Source organism: Bemisia tabaci, chromosome 4 (assembly GCF_918797505.1).
Source record: "Bemisia tabaci chromosome 4, PGI_BMITA_v3".
In the NCBI taxonomy this organism is placed as follows: Eukaryota; Metazoa; Arthropoda; class Insecta; order Hemiptera; family Aleyrodidae; genus Bemisia; species Bemisia tabaci.
In genome coordinates, this window is record NC_092796.1 from 12470812 (window position 1) to 12487843 (window position 17032).

General features: G+C 35.6%; 2 protein-coding genes across 3 annotated transcripts; both read left to right on the plus strand.

Annotated features, from left to right (window-relative positions):
* Rheb (Ras homolog enriched in brain) lies at positions 1–6540 on the plus strand. Its single transcript, XM_019046144.2, has 2 exons — positions 1–812; positions 2641–6540. Exon 1 carries the CDS (start codon positions 237–239, stop codon positions 783–785), a length of 549 nt encoding a protein of 182 aa, XP_018901689.1. The 5' UTR covers positions 1–236; the 3' UTR covers positions 786–812; positions 2641–6540.
* A 2636-nt stretch (positions 6541–9176) lies between these two features.
* LOC109033473 (dynein light chain 2, cytoplasmic) lies at positions 9177–16673 on the plus strand. Of its 2 annotated transcripts, none has more exons than XM_019046103.2 (3): positions 9177–9335; positions 10334–10477; positions 12837–16673. In XM_019046103.2, exons 2-3 carry the CDS (start codon positions 10370–10372, stop codon positions 12996–12998), a joined length of 270 nt encoding a protein of 89 aa, XP_018901648.1. In that variant the 5' UTR covers positions 9177–9335; positions 10334–10369; the 3' UTR covers positions 12999–16673. The 2 variants fall into 2 exon arrangements, with proteins under 2 accessions (XP_018901648.1, XP_018901649.1); XM_019046104.2 differs by lacking the exon at positions 9177–9335 and adding an exon at positions 9450–9651.
* Positions 16674–17032: the final 359 nt, after the last annotated feature.

Genomic DNA, 17032 nt, shown 5'->3' on the forward strand with positions numbered 1-17032 from the left:
TCTCTCAGTAAAAAACATTCTACGTTCCAACCCAACACAAACACAGGAAGTGCGTTTTGATAATAAGTTCAGCGCAATTACTTACTTTTTGCAATTTTATGCATTTTTATTAGAATCAGGTGAAATGATAATACACGGATAGTGACAAATTGTAATTTGTTCGTTTACAGTGATCGTTCGTAATTTTTTTAATTGTGTAACTTCTCACCAAATGTGTTTGGCTTCCAACTGTTATCATGCCTCCGAAGCAAAGAAAAATTGCCATAATGGGCTACAGATCGGTTGGTAAATCATCTTTAAGTCTTCGATTCGTTGACGGTCAGTTTGTGGACTCGTATGATCCCACTATCGAAAATACTTTCGCGAAAACGACGCGAGTGGCTAATCAAGAATATGACTTAGACCTTGTGGATACTGCGGGACAAGATGAATACTCAATTTTCCCCGGGCAGTACTCAATGGATATTCATGGCTATGTGCTCGTATATTCCATAACATCTCCCAAATCTTTTGAAGTGGTGCAAGTTATCTATGATAAGCTCTTAGATATGACTGGCAAGATTCACGTTCCGCTGGTGCTTGTTGGAAACAAAAAGGATCTACACATGGAGCGTATGATAAGCTACGAGGAAGGAAAGAGACTTGCGGATTCCTGGAAAGCTGTGTTTCTCGAAGCCTCTGCAAAGCAAAACGAAGCTGTGGCAGATATATTTCACACAATCTTATTAGAAATTGATAAGGCCAATGGTGATATTCAAACTAAGTCGCAGTGTATCATTTCTTAACTGAGTCCAGTGATTGCTGAATGAAAGGTAATTAATTAAGTTTTTGTAGCTTTCCTTTCTGGATAGAATCGTAAACTTCTTTTGACGTACAATTAAAATCCAATTTCCAGCCTAGAAGGCTACTGTTTTTTATGTAAGCAATTCTGCCAGAACTGAGGAAAGAAAATAATGGACGATTGTCACATCGGAATATGGCACCATTCACTATAAAATTATATGGTAATCAATGAGCCAACTGAAAAATGATGCTTTCAGGTTGATGTGACGTTTATTCATTCTTTTCTTTCCCCAGTTCTATCATCAAGTACCTTATCTTACCTCTTCAACTATTTTTGTTTTACTTTAATAATTTTGGCAAAGCAATCATCACCTTGGCAAACTAAGAGTGTCCAGGACTTTTACAAATTGGCTGTGAGTATAAGGCACAAGAATTTACTTACCTTCAGAAAGGAAGTACAGCGTTTGAACTTGGTCAACTCTTTTTCAAATGAGTTTATTTGACAGAGTAACGATTTCATCTTGAAGCAAGAAATTGCATCTTAGCATGAAAAAAAGTTGTTTTACTCAGATAGTAACAGATCTATGAGCTAATAATCTTCGATGAGCTTACTTTGGCAAGATGTAGTGCTGTAATTGTGTAAAGCGTAGCGCCATTGCAGCACAATGGTAGGGAAGTCTTATGTTATATCGGCTGATCAGAATTTTGAGGTACTTCTAAAGCATCATCCAATGCGCATGCTGCAATTGACATTTCATGGCCTCACAGAGGTCAAGTGCCAGCTTCAGTTTCCTTTTGAGGCGAAAGGTCTCCACGGGTATCAACTGTCGATTACTTCTGTGTATATTCAAGGTTTTCTGAAGGAGCCATGCTGAAAGAACTTAGTGCTGAGTCTATCAGATATAATTTATTTGACTGATATTGACCTAAGTTTGTATGTCAGTTTTCGGTAAATTTTTAACTTGTGCACTTTTCCTTAATATGAAAAAAATTTCTTTATAGCGAAGTCTTTTTAGCTCCTGAGGACCTATGAAGCCAAAGCTAAGTTAGGCCAAGTTGTCTTCTCTTCCTGTGCAGGGCAAAATTCATGGAAATTCTAGACACAATTTGAATGAAAATAGTCCGGTAGGTATGTCGATTGATGTACCAACTGCCGTTGAGTTGTGCTGGTCTCAAAAATTGCTAGAAATTGATGGACATTCATCAAGAATTGAATGAGACAGCCCCTGAATCATGTTTATGCCAAACTTGCCCCAACTATAGCTCTAAAAGAGGATTAGCACTGGATTTAGCAAGACTCAAGTCACTTGAAGAAGCCATTCCCATAGTGTATTCCTCATCCGAAGGTCCTCATGAGTTGAAAATACATTATTTAAGTAAAGGGAATCTGTCCATATTTGAGAGTGCATGGGATAGAAATGTGATCACCTAGTTTTCAATTTCATAACTTCCTCTCAGAAAATCTTGGCTCCCGTACATTTGAACTACCCAGTCCTTGTGAGTTTCATTTTCAGTTAATTCTAAACCTGTGAACCTTTCAAACATACAATCCTCCTTTAGCTAGAAACAAGTAAGGTTGTCTATGTACGCTTATTCATCCACATGGCAGTTTTATCATCCTTTGGCAAGTTTGTATACTTAAATTAAGCTGTGCATCATAGGTACTCTTCAGCTGAGCTAATGCTGTGTTCAATCGATCATCCTTGTCTTTGTTGTGATTTATTTAAATAGTTAATACAATGCATATCAAAGGTGAAACTGCAGAAACTTCTGTCGCAAATGTGGCATCTCAAAATCTCTGCTTTTACTTAATTTTTCTGAGAGGATTTTACTTAATATTCTGTTCAAAATTTTCAGAGAATATTTTGTACAGGAGCAAAATGGACTTTGAAGAAAATTTGGTGATCAGTCATCTCTGAAGAAAGCAAAATGTGTCAGAAAACTGCATTACCTACTGTAAAGCAAGATATGAGGTTTAGTAATTTCATCATTGATAAATCTTTTCATTTTTCATCCGTAAGGAACGTAATACTTTTTTTTCTTCGTTTTAATTGTAAAGATAGTCTCCTGGATAGAAAAAGAAGAAGAAAAAACCTCACACAGTGCTTTGTCATGGATTGTCATCATCTGTCAGGTCCTCCTCATAATAAGATAATTTTTTGTGAACTCTTGTGAAATTATGGTTTGAAAATCGATATCAAAAGAGAGTAGAGTGAATTGAAGAATATTTTTATGGATTTGTTTGTTTTTTATTCTCAAAATTGTTTGGTAATCCTGGTTTCTGGTATCTTTTTTATGCTTTACTTATTTTGAAGTTTCATTAATTTTTAATTCAAGTTTGTTTTTGCTTAGTGCTAAGTTCAGAAAGAAGGGCACAGCTGTTCAGCTATTCTAAATAATCTGAAGATTGTAGCCAACCACAGAAATTTTTAAACCAAAAGTAGGGTTAGCATCTGATGTTATTTGAAACAGTAGCTTTGATCAGAATACATCAGGCCCTTTTTTTATTTTTTTTACCAAATATCAACCTCCCTCCGCAGTTTGTATGATACCTATAGTTTGTAAAATGCTGTCTCATGCTGCTAAATTAATCTATACCTAATAGTTTCCCAACCTCCGTTTGCATACATTTTAAAATAGCCAGGCTATGTTTGATAAAAGAAGTAAAAGCATGATGCTGTTTCCATAAAGGACAAAATAATGATCGGTTTTCATCTATTGATTTCTTTCTGGTAATTTCAACAGCCCCTATATAAGAACATGCAGCTCATTTTTTTTTTTTTTTTTTTTTTGCTCTCAAATAAATTAGAAACATTCAGCAGCTCTTAAATTTAAAAAAAATATATTGTTTTAATGTTTAATCTCTCCCACACTTTTCACCCCTTATCATTCATAAACAATTATGGACATCCCTGATGAGCCTGCAAGCAGTTTACCACACTGCTCTTGGAATGTGGCTTTTATTCCATCAACAGCACCATCCTTTTTAATGAACGAATTACATAAGTAGTTAAGGGTAATAAAGGAATTGTACAGTGTCTTTATAAAGATTTTGACGATTATTAGCTCTTTTATTATAATTTAGATCCTCTATAATTACCTACAGACTTTAAATGTGAGGAAATTTTTGTGAACTCATCCACTTGAAAGGTTTTTTTTTCTCTCAAGTAGTTGCTATTCAGTGTAACGATAAGCCTCATTGTGCTCCTAATAAAAATGATATTTATATTGCATTATATCATGCATTTAGATTTTGTCCTAACGTGTCTATTTTAAAAAGGAAGAAATATAAGAAGATTGAGAGAAAAACTGAAAATTGCCTTGTACCTCCAAAATATAAATTTATTTTGAAAGGATAAGTGACATAAATTCATGCATCATGTAAGTAACGTAATTAAATTTTACACTGCTGCTGTAGAGGAATTTTCTGATTGTGGGTAAAGTTTTATGCATCATCATTGCGCACTAAATAGATATCTATCTTGAAGCTGTTATGTTCAGTAAATATGATTCTACCTTAAATGTGATTGGAATTCAGAAGTTTGTAAAGACTGAAAAGAAATAAGTCTAGTTCGCTAGAAACCTATTGAGGACCACAACCTCTCTTATCGTCAGGTATTTTCTGTTAATAGAGAAAGCCACTCTGCTCAAGGGTGTTTTAGCTGAATTAAAATATATTATTAGTTTCTTCTTGTAGAAGATATTTTACTTGAAAAAGTATAGGATATAGCTCCTATTATTTTCAGGAAACTGTTTCAAAATTGTGAGCTGTTAAATAGCAGATTTATAGTGCAAGAAGCATACGTTTCTCTTTGGAACATTTCTTTGATGTGTGTTCTGTAATAGACTGAATCCGTTCTTGCATTGTATAGCAAAATGTATAAAATTAAGATCAAGATCATCTTTAAAATATTGTTTAACAAAATAAGATTAATAATTATCTCTTAAAGTCTGAAACTACAAGTAGTGAAACCTGTTGAGTTCTTTAAAATTCCTGCACAGATATCACAATTTGTCTTCTTCTGGACGGAGAAATGTATCTTGTCCGTAACATTTCAATATTCCCATGAACATTTTATTTTTTCGTGGAGAACCATTCTACAACTTAGTCTAAAAATTTCACAGTCTCCTCTCACAAGAGTGAAGAAAAATCATTGAAATCTCAGGAAAATTCTTGTAACGAATTTTCCTGTAAACAAATAAAGTGTAAGTTAGACATACTAAAACAGCACAATCAAGTTACGTTCCTTAGTTCGGAAGATGAATAATTGAAGTCATGGCAGTCGCTATTTTGCCATCACTAAAGTTTCAAATATCCAAGGTGGTAGCCTGTAAAGTACCCATTCAAATAATCTTGAGTTTTCTCTCTCCCTCTCTCTTTTTATGCTCATTTTGTGCTTCCTAAAGAATACAGATTAAACATTAACTTCTAAGTTCTCCCAACACATTGATGACCAAGTCAAGAAATGCATATTTGCATTGCAGCATTTCGAATGTATGATAGTGTTTTTTTATTATTATTATTTTCTTGTTAAGAAAATCAACTAAAATATTTCCTCCGAATTTTTTGTGAACTTTGAACAACGGAAAAATTTCACAAAACGTTTCAAGAAAAACCGCTGTTTAGTTTTGTATAATAAAAGAAAAAAAAGGAAAGAGCTGCAACTTGGCAATTTCATCCGTTAATATTTCCTGTTTTAGTCAAAAGAATAGACATACTTACCTCTCAAAGAATTTTAAGTATTTCTCTCTTTTTTTCCTCGTCTCTTAAAACTTTCTTTTCAATCTCATTGTTATTATTTTCATAAAATTAGGCACAAAGTTTCAGCACTTAAATACAAGTTTCACAGCACAAAAATACCAAACTAACATGATGGTGTATGCATCCTCTTAAATGTGCCAATAAATAAGCATACCCTCAATCCTCTGTGCAAAACGTGGGAAATTACACTGATTTCATATGCCTCATTCTTACTGTATTTCAAAAAATTATAGCAATCGGCCACTTTTATTTTTTCTTTGTTTTCTTTTATAACACCCCCCCCCCCCCCCAATGATGACAATATTATTATAACAAAATCAAATGAAAATTTGTGCTCTAAGACTTTCTCTGGATGAAAAAAACAATATTTTTCAGTTTTAGGTTTACATTTTTTAAGTTTCTTCCTGTTCTGTAACCTGTAGTAAAGTTTAGGTCTCATTAAAGAGATAATTTTTTTTATAGTTATTTTGCTGTTTTAAAAAAATTGAAGAGTTATCTGATAAGCTGCAAACTGTTAGGGGCAGGCTTTTTATTCTGCTCTAGCTTTTATTGATGCTGTTGAGAATAAATTTGTGATGATATGAAATAGTCAAATGAAATTAACGGGAGAAGAAACTTGCAGCATATGTCTTCAAGATTATCAATAGGTACATGTTAGAAAGATTGTTTCTTTGTCCTGATCAAGTCAAAAGATTGTATTTTTTAATTTCGCCCGTGACTTGATTGGAGGGACAGAAGTTTTTTTTTCCTCTAAAAAAAAAATGGTGCTCAGAAACTAATTTTGATTTTTCATCCAAATTCCATAAAATTCCATATTGCTTTGAGTTCTGCCATAGTTATTTGCAAATTTTGTATAGTGTTTTCACTTTTAGTTCTTGTCCAATATCATCAGATTTCCTTTCTACTTTGTATCCGTTTCTTGTATAAATAGGAGTTGTACATATTAAATACTTGCAAATGTCAAGCAAGAGAAAATATAGTCTCTTACCTTGTAATCTGGTTTTGAATCACTTTTTTCTCCTTTATACTCGCACTCTCAGTAAGTTAATTCAAGGAATTTTCATTTGTATGAATCAAATTTAAGTACTTCAATTTTTCATGTCAGTTGTGTTAATGGTAAAACAAATGCGTACCTTGGTTATAATTTCTCCGTTCCAATTTTATTTTTAAGAGGAGACTAAACGAACATAGAATATTCTTTATGATGTTTCTTGACTCCAGCACACACATTGATGGTCAAAAAAAAATGCGTTGTGCTGATCAAAGTGTTACATCTCTTGTCATTTCTTTTTTAAAAAATTTATGAACAATTTTTTTTACTTCTCTGTATGTGAATTTGCTTCACTCCTGCTTCATAAAAATCCACAGAGAACACATATGGGGTATTTGGTCCCAAGTAGCAAAATGAAAATATTTTATGAAAAAAAAATTAATGAAAACAATTTAGAAAAGAAAGGAAAAGTAGCATTATGGAAAGCAGACAGAAAATTTAAAGCAAGTTTCACTATTTATCAGAGATAATACGCCTATTTCCTGTCTACAAAATGGAGCTATTTTCCGTCTAGAAAATTGACTGCTTTTTCCTTAAGAAAAAGATCCAAAAACCTGATGGAAAATAGAGACGAATTGGATATTTTCTTTATCTATTTCTTAGAAATTTAAAATTCAGAAAACATATAGGAAAAACACTGAATGTAGACAACAAAATTGTCCATTTTCCTTGTATTTAGTGCCCGGAACATAGACAGAAAATAGAAGTTTTTTTAATAATTTTCCTACTTCTATTTTCGGAATACATCTATTTTCTTTCCATTTTCTTTCTATCTTATTTTTCTATCTGGAAAATAGACAATTCCAAAATTAGTGCTAGACAGAAAATGGAACCTCATGCTATTTGTGGCAGCCGAGTTTTGCATAGGCACGCTCGAGTGAAACACAAATCGCACCTGTGCGTGCTCAATCACGAGAGCCGTAAATTGCGAATGCGCGCTGGAAGTGGGCAGATCTCAGACTTCGCCTGCAAAATCTAGCGTATGCAACTCGGCTTCACGCGGAGTTGAAATATTTGCATGGCAAGTCCGAACCCAACTTGTTATATTCTCCCATTGTTACTGTACCATTTATTGTTCTTCGCGCTGTTTTTAGTTTGAAAAAGCGTTCCGCTGTCTACGATGTTTCGAAAAAAGCTGAGATATTATCGAACTGCAAACCTTTGAAGAGTCATAGTTCATTCACCTGAACCGCAAACTGATAATAGTAGGTACACGTGACATAAAGCAAATGCAAACGTGCAATTCGAAAGTGTAAATTAAATTAAATCTACGGATCAAAGGGTGGATTAAGATTCACTACCGTGCTTTACACGTAATTTAAATGAAACCATGAAACCCATTCTATGTGAGGGAGAGAATAATAAATACAGAGGCAGAAAAGGAGGACTTAAAATTTAAAAATTTATAATGGTGGTAATTCCAATTTTTACAATTCCTATTTACCGAGAACGAAATGCCGACAAATTTAAAAGATCTTCAAGAATCCCCCTTGAAATGACCATCAAATACATCTCTATTGTTAACATAGTATTAATTAAAGAGCTAAAATGTCTCTCCAGCAGTCTAGCTGTATTGTGCAGTTGTTTTCAAATCGCCTTCAGCTGCGTCCGCGGCAATTGTTGCTACGAATAAGTTGTGCGTGCTGATCCTAGTTCATTACATATATGACTCTTTGAAGGCGTTTAATGTGCGAAAGTAGAGCACCCTGTCGGAGAACCACAGAAGTGCGATTGAATGAATTGCTCAATCCCTACTTCGTTCATTCTCCGACAGACTGCGCTACTTCCGCACATAAAACGCTTTCAGAGAGTCAAGTATGTAATGAGCAAAAATCAGCACACACAACACATGCGTAACAACAATTGCTGCAGACGCAGCTGAAGGCGAATTGCTTTCGCACATATAACGCTTTGAGAGTGTCAAGTATGAAGTATTTAATGAGCTGAAATCTTCATGCACAACATATTCGTAACAACAATTGCTGCAGACGCAGCAGAAGGCGAATTTTTCAGTTAAAAAAAAAGAGTGTGACAGGTAGTCTGCATTTAACGAGAGGGCATGTATTTGATCGACATGAATCAAACAAAAAATAAAAACGCAAACCTATCAACACCGATTCAATGGACAAATAACCAAAAAAGCGGATCAAATCAATTGAAAACTTGCTTTTACTAAGAAAATTTCAAATTGCGGCATCTCGAAATGAGGAACAGCCAAGATTTTGATTGTCCTCAATTTTAAGTCCGCGCGACCATACACCATAGACACACCCCCTGCAAATTTTTTAGGTAAATTTTTGTCGTTTTTTTTCTTTTTTTTTATTTTGCTTCAAGACTACTGTGCCTTTCAGTGCCAGTGCGTAAGTATGACTCACCCTGAATTTCTTATTTTTAGATGGTTTTCTCTCCCTTCTTTATAATATTTTATTTAATTTTTTCTTCCATAGTTACCGAGTCCCGAATGACTTAGGATATCCCGCCCGTCGATTTGAATGAGCCTAATAAATCGCGCGTTACAAAACTTTGCATGCTGGGTAATGAAAGAAGACTCTGAAAGAGGACTCTGGGTTTTCGACCAATGAGAAACGGCGGTATCTAAATTTTTTGGCTTATCGAGAAAGTTCAAATCTTGTCAAGACTACGGCTTTTTTTCGTGATCGTGCCGAAAGTGTGCTGTGCAATTACAGTGATACTATCCCGCTCAAGTTTTGATCCAACTCGCCTTTCATCATCGCTAAGGTAAACACTGGACTCAGAAATGAATTTAATTATTTATTCTCGACGTAGGCTCAAATCAATCTGCCTGCCCTAGCCACATATCGAAATTTGTAGCTGCACAACCAGTTATCATTGCACCTACATCCGAATTTGTTGATGTATTGATTGACAGTTAAGGATATTTTCATCCCTTTTTTGCTCGTTTTTAATGCATCTCTAAACGCCTCACCGACTGCCCCTACACTCAACAACATCGCTGTGTATTTCTGTAATCTTCATCTTTGCCTTCAGCTCCCCACAAGCTTCTGGCATTCATTTCTGTGGCAACTTACCTCAGGTGATATGTCAGCACCCATGACTCTTAGTAACCATGTGTCATTCAAAGTGTATAATTTTCTTGTTTTAAACGCTGCAGTCAGTTTACATGAATGCTCAGTGTCTCTAAATTCATTGATTCAATTTTTAGTCTCAAAATATGCGCCATGGGTATTCAATTTAAACCCTCGCATCTCTCTCCGAAGCACCACTCCTTACGCGGATAGGTTTATTGCACTCACCTCTAATTGAGACAGGACTCATCTTACTTCAAATTGTAGGTCTTATCACTTTGTGAAGACAGCCATCCTCAACCAATCCATTAATGACGTAAAGTGAGATCTTCTGAAAACGCAGAACTGTTTATCTTCGAAAACATTTTCTTGGTCAATTCTTGGCCTTACAGAACACTCTGCAAAACCACTGCATTACAACTGAAATAATTTCAAGCCAGTACGTTTTACGATTTGATCAGTGATTTGTCATTGTATGTCCTCACAATCCTGGTGAAATGCGACTGCAGACACATTCTTTTATGTGTCTTGGGCACAATCAACCATTTTCATAACTCGCGAAAAGATACCTAACCATGTTCTTTTGAAGGCATTTTGAAGTGTTTCGCACCATACAATCATCCTAATGAATTTTTTCTCTGATCATTGTGAACTCTTTTCAATTTTGTAATTTTCAATCATCTGTTGCAGGACTCCCACATTTTCACGTGATCAATCAATTTCACAATGACTGACAGAAAAGCAGTTATCAAAAATGCGGACATGTCTGAAGAGATGCAGCAAGATGCAGTAGACTGCGCCACACAGGCATTGGATAAATTCAATATTGAAAAGGTAAGTTTAGTCTCATTTTTCTCTAAATTTTATCATCATTATTCTAATTTTGACTATCTGAATATTTCATTTCATCAATAACTCTAAAGCAAGACTTGAGGTACTTAAGTGAGTTGACAGTTGGTAATTTCGTTCATAAAACTTTAAACTAGGGGTGTTCAAACGAATTCTTGCCGGAACGCTATCGGTATCATATCTTACTGAAGCTAGTGGCAGTACGGACAGTGGCGATGATATCGTTAACAGCCAGTCTTATCGGAGTTTTGAGAGCTCGCACTCAGTGTATTGTTGCCCCGTGTGTCAGTTTGTCAGATTGCCTGACGCGGCGGAACGTGAAATAGATGCACACATGGCAATAGCTTATTTTCATCAGCTCCGAAAACTGAGATCGCTATTGGTAAGAGTGCTCTTATCGTAACTTTTTCAGTAGCTTACCGACAACTGATAGAACAGCCCTAAGTACTTTTAATTAAACTGACAAGGGGAGTCTACGAAGTGACATCCTGGGATTGGGTTCATTTTGCTTGTACATGAAGAAGAGACAAATCTAAGGTTGACGTATTTTTTTTTTAGCCGCCAACTCCCAACCGTTCTCGAGATATCGATTTTTAAAGTTAAGATTTTTGCACGTTTCCGCGCGGAGTTCCAGCGAGTCAACTGAGCGCCGGCAAGCTGCACGAAGCGCGTTTCCTATCAGCGCTGCAGACCGGCCATCCTTATCAACAGTTCCGTGGCCGAGTGGTAGAGTGTTCGCCTACTGTTCCATCGATCGCGGGTTCGAATCCCGCTTCATGCCGTAGCTTTTAGGGTACGCCGCAATGCGTTTTTACAAGTTTTCTTTATTTTTATCACACACCAAGGGGTCCGCCCCCTGGCCGCTGCGCGGCCCAACCCCCGGGCAAAAAGGCGCGCTTCGCGGCGAGCGAAATCATCGAAATCGACCGTTGACGGTTACTGGGTAAATAATTTTAATTGAATGATAAAATGATGTTTCAAATAAAAATTTCTCACCACACAATATTCTTAATGACTTTTTCCTTACTCTGAATTTGCAACCGTCAACGGTCGATTTCGATGATTTCGCTCGCCGCGAAGCGCGCCTTTTTGCCCCGGGGGTTGGGCCGCGCAGCGGCCAGGGGGCGGACCCCTTGGTGTGTGATAAAAATAAAGAAAACTTGTAAAAACGCATTGCGGCGTACCCTAAAAGCTACGGCATGAAGCGGGATTCGAACCCGCGATCGATGGAACAGTAGGCGAACACTCTACCACTCGGCCACGGAACTGTTGATAAGGATGGCCGGTCTGCAGCGCTGATAGGAAACGCGCTTCGTGCAGCTTGCCGGCGCTCAGTTGACTCGCCGGAACTCCGCGCGGAAACGTGCAAAAATCGTAACTTTAAAAATCGATATCTCGAGAACGGTTGGGAGTTGGCGGCTAAAAAAAAATACGTCAACCTTAGATTTGTCTCTTCTTCATGTACAAGCAAAATGAACCCAATCCCAGGATGTCACTTCGTAGACTCCCCTTGTGAGCCTACTCTGCCGCTTTCTGTGGCCAATGAATGGCACAATTACTCACAGAGTAAGTACGGTCTGAACAAAATAATCCCAACCATAACTATTTGTTATGGTTAATTAAAAGTTAGACTCGAGGTTCAAAAGGTTAATTTAAAATTAAAATAAATTTACTTGAACGTACGGATTTTTTTTTTTGTCGGATTTCTATGGTGTAGTGGTTGTAGCGCTAGCTCTGTAATCGGGAGGTCCCGGGTTTGATTCCCAGCCAGGCGACGGAGAGTTTGATGGTCTCAAATAATGATTGCCTGGGACTGAAAGTTCAGTAGGGACGGAGGGGGGCCGGTACTAAAGCGCAGAATTAGGCCTTGCGGGCTATTTGAAGTAGTAGTAAAAAAAAAAAAAAAAAAAAAGGAACATAATGTAGCGATTTCTGTCCAAAAGTCTGCTTATTGTTGTATGTAATAGAAAAAAAAAATCAGTGAAAGTTTTAATTAGATATGCTCAATAGTCCCCTAGTGAAAATACCATTTGCAAGTGAAAATCCTGCATCGTTGAAATGTAGTACATTTTGTGAAAACAATTTTTAGCACCAGACCTTGCAGATGAATTCTTAAACAGTTTTTTCAAGCTATCTCTTTCAAATTGTAAGCTGCCAAAACTATTCAATTTGACATTTTTGGCAAAATGTTTGTATAACATTCTTCAATGCTGTGGTAAGTAGCACTAAGTCAATAGTAAAATTTGTGATACTCAGGACCCTCCATTCTCTGCTGGACAGTCTCTAAAATATGGAAAAGAATTGGCGGTTACGATAATTGTTGGATGATACTTATCTGTTACAGGATATTGCAGCTTTCATCAAGAAGGAGTTTGACAAGAAATACAATCCCACTTGGCACTGTATCGTTGGACGAAATTTTGGTAGCTATGTTACCCATGAAACTAGGCATTTTATCTATTTCTATCTGGGCCAAGTTGCCATCTTACTTTTCAAAAGCGGCTAAAAATTCCTATCACCGCTTTTCAATTGAAACATCTCTCCTTTCTTGTTCCGTGCTGAAAGTTTATTTTTGTTTCCTGTCCATTTCGTCATTAGTTAAATACAATCAAAATATTACTTAACTGAACCCACTTGAATATTGTGGACTAAATTCCAAGACTTGACTCCATCTAACGGATGAATTATTTATTTCTTTCTATTAATATTTTCTCTTAAAGTTTATTATTTTTTTAGTTAAAAAGTATTTTATTTTACATCTTAAATTTGTCTATGCTAACCCTCTCAAGTGAAATTTGATCTTCAAGTAATTTTTTAGTATTCTTGACCCTTTTCTTTTCCTAATTTCAATAAATCTCCCGTGATGTTTCCTGTGGATGCAAGTTGCATTCGGTATAATACTACTTTGTGCTCATTTACAACTTTGCCAAATCAGCTGACACTCTGCTTTTGAGAAATGAATGTAATTTCACTTAATTACTTTAGTTCATCTGACAACGCAAACTTTTCTATTGTAATGCTGAACCTGTCGCGTTGAGTTATCCACTTCTCTCAAAAACTCAATCCTTATTCTCACCATCTTTGTTTTCGTATCATTGTCTCTGTCCTATTCACTTTATTATTTTTATTGTCATTGTTGTTGTTGTTGTTATTATTATATTTCTTGTTTAAAGACAGTAATCACAATGAAAATTCAAGAGAGAAATTCTAGGAAATTTGTTTGTAATTCGCATAATTCCGGGTACCCGACAAATTCTGGTGTAATTTCTCATCATCTCACAGCATTCAAGAATCTCCACTTTTTTCATTCTTACGCTTTTGATAAAACTCACTTGTCTCTAATGTCGCATACTCATGAGTGTGATTTCTGCCAGTTTTTCTAATTTTCATTCTTGATTAAAGGTGCAAATCGTGACTCAAACACAAAATTATACTATACAGATCTGAAAAAAAAAATCTTTATGATTCCTATTACGTTTTGCGTTCCTAGAGTTAAACCAATCAACACATTTTGAAAGTTACTAATTTCATTGAAGGCAATTGTGGAGTTGATAATATTTTCCGGTATCACAAAATTATTGTCAGATTTTTGACTTCCAAGTCCGACATATTTATCATGTAAAAATTTTTGATTCTACTATGTTCATATTACTTCTTACGACACGGGACTCCCAATTATCCAGATTGATCAGGACCAGATGAATCTGGATAGCTGAAAATCAAAATAATCAACGAAGGTAGTAACACTGAATCATACAGATATAATTGATTAGAATCAACATCTTGGTCAGACAGGCGTACAAACAATACTGAACAGATGATTGTGCATGCATCATACTGTCTTCCATTGAAACTTGACACCAACAATTAGTTTCTGGATAATCAGGAGTCTTGAGTATTTAAGCTTATGGTTAAAATTTTTAAATTACTGGAATTGTTGAAATGAGAGTGCAGCCTTTTAATTGCTCATATATCTATTATTCTTTGTACATATAACCTTGCAGAAAATCAAGAATCATGCTTTCGCAACCATCTCAAAATTTCAATCTTGCCTTGCTTTTCCTTTGGACTGATTTGTTCTGTTAAAATTCTCTAAAAATAATGAAGGCAAGAGAGTTAACATAGGTACCATTTTTAGCACCAGTATTGCAAGGTATATAAAAACAATCAATTGACTTCTACCAGTTAGCTTTTGGGATCACTGTTAATGCAGAATTAATAAAGATTTCGTCCATCACCTCTCATTTCATTTTCCTTAATCATGCATTTGCTTACCCCTACCTTATGTCAGTACCACTTTCATTCTTTATCAGCACTCATAATTGTTTTTCATGAACTGTTGGTAAATATCTTAGCTTACAATCATTTCATGTGATTGCACTACCAGTTTGTACTCAACTGTCAGGCTGAATAATTGGGGAATGGGCATCCTCTCAGGTTTTCATCATTTTATTTATTTTTATCATGTACTTGAAGTACATGAGTAGCAAGATGAATTTTGCTTAAAATTTATCCTGGAATCTTCGATTGAGTCTGACTGAGACTGCTCCTCTGAGAAAAACGGTATAGCTTACAAATGTCGCTAGTGGTGCCAATAGTATTTATATATCACTGGTTATATTCCAATCAACGCAAGAACCATTCTCATAAAAATGCAAAAACTGCGAGAGGAAGACTATTATTTATCTGCCGACAATCCTCCGTTTCTGTTATCACATGCTTTTTTACACCTTTTTTTAATGTTGAGAGTGCTGCAGGAGACAGTACAATTCACTTTTTCCTATTTGTGAAAGTAGCGCTAACGTTAACTGGAAAATAACCAACTAGCTCCAAGTCATAGGAGACAGCACTTTTACACACTTACATTTTCATGTAGCATTGTTATATTTTTTTACAAGTGGGAGGAAAGTATCATGAGGTCCTTCTCTCGCTTAAAGCCAGAGGATTAAAAAATTTTATGCTCCCCCCAAAGTTTAAGTCCAAATAAGCCAAGAGCCTTTTTATCAATCTCCACTTTTAAGGTGGCGTCTGTTCTTTCCCAGAATTTTTCACCAGTCTGGGTACCCTCAGAGAAAAATTAGCATTCAGGAAATATACCCCAGTTCAGTACTTTTCATTACTCTTTTGTCTGGAACCTCCTCAGGGTTTCATCTCATGCTTTCTGAGGAGAATTGCCATGTGTGATGTGTCATCATTTTAAAATTCTAAGCTATATTTTCCTCTTTGTTGTGTGGCATTTCATAAAGTCATTGACTTAGCTGCTGTCCGAATAAGAAGCTATTTTGTTAATCTCTTGTCAGCCTTCTCTTTTCTCATAGACAGGATTATTTTTTGTACCATTAACAGTATTCTAAGTCAATTTTAATAGGCCAGAAGGTGAGGCACGAACTGAAGCAATACCATACTTGTTCCTTTTTTCAAAAATTTCATGTGGTAAACAACGGTGATTCATATATTCGATGTAAGTGCTCAAGATTAAATCTTGATAAAGGGTTCTCTGGATTTTCTCCTGTGTGGATCATTTCCTTGTAAAGCTCTGAAAAGAGGAACAAGCATTGCAGTGCTGAAGTTCACATTGACGGTGAAACTGCAGAAACGCGTATCTTGGTTTACAGTGTTGCAGAATTCTCACCATATTTTATTTCCCAAATAGAAAACTTTTCAATGTAAATTCTTGAAAATTTCGGTGATATTTTTTCTGTGTGAAGAATATTCTATGAGAATAACGAACCATGGCGTTGGTTCGGCTTCCTCTGGAAAAATAAAATAAGAGCAAAGATTTTGTAACTCTGCAATTTATGTACGTGTTTTTACAGTTTTATCAAGGATATCCTTTTTCCAGGCTTATTGTAGGCATTGATTGTATAGTTAACGGAAATAGAAGCAATGTTCAGTAATTGAAGAGCATTATCTGTTATTGGGACTGCATTTTATGTAATTTAAATTTGTAGTCCTCCATCACTCTCCACAGTCTTAATTTCCAATGTTTCCGTTCATTTTAGCGTAATTGATTAAAATTCTGCCATGAACTCATTCCTTACTTCTATGAAGCATTTTGTTTGTCCCATCTTAAAATTTTTCAGACGCATCTGATTTTCTAATATGGTAAATTCTGTGTTGATTGCATGTATTTAAGCTTTCACATAACTGTCAGTGACTTATAATAAATCATTAATTCTTATTTCCATGTGTACTTTTTTCCACTCTCTCCACAATATTTTCTCTTTCCCAATGAAAATCAAAGAGCATACCACACAATAAGATCCTTCAAGCCACTTCTTGTAAAAACGCTGGCAGCAATTTTCGTATTTCATTCATAACTTCCGAGTCTCTTAAATCTAAGAAAATTGGGTTTCTCAACAATTGGTTCACAAATGTTAACTGTTCATATCACATATGTGCCACTAGTAGTAGAGTCTTTTTTAGTGTCTCAGCAGCTTTGGCCATGTTTCGCAAGTGAACTGTGTATTTACAAAAGGACTGAAGCATTAAAAATGAGAATTTGAAAGAAATGATAAAAATGTTTCATTGAAAGAGTTA

Bases quoted from the DNA above. Each gene is read 5' to 3' on its own strand.
- Rheb (XM_019046144.2), top strand. From the start codon at position 237: ATGCCTCCGAAGCAAAGAAAAATTGCCATAATGGGCTACAGATCGGTT.
- LOC109033473 (XM_019046103.2), top strand. From the start codon at position 10,370: ATGACTGACAGAAAAGCAGTTATCAAAAATGCGGACATGTCTGAAGAG. The intron at 10,478-12,836 runs GTAAGTTTAGTC...TATCTGTTACAG, and splicing joins ATAAATTCAATATTGAAAAG to GATATTGCAGCTTTCATCAA.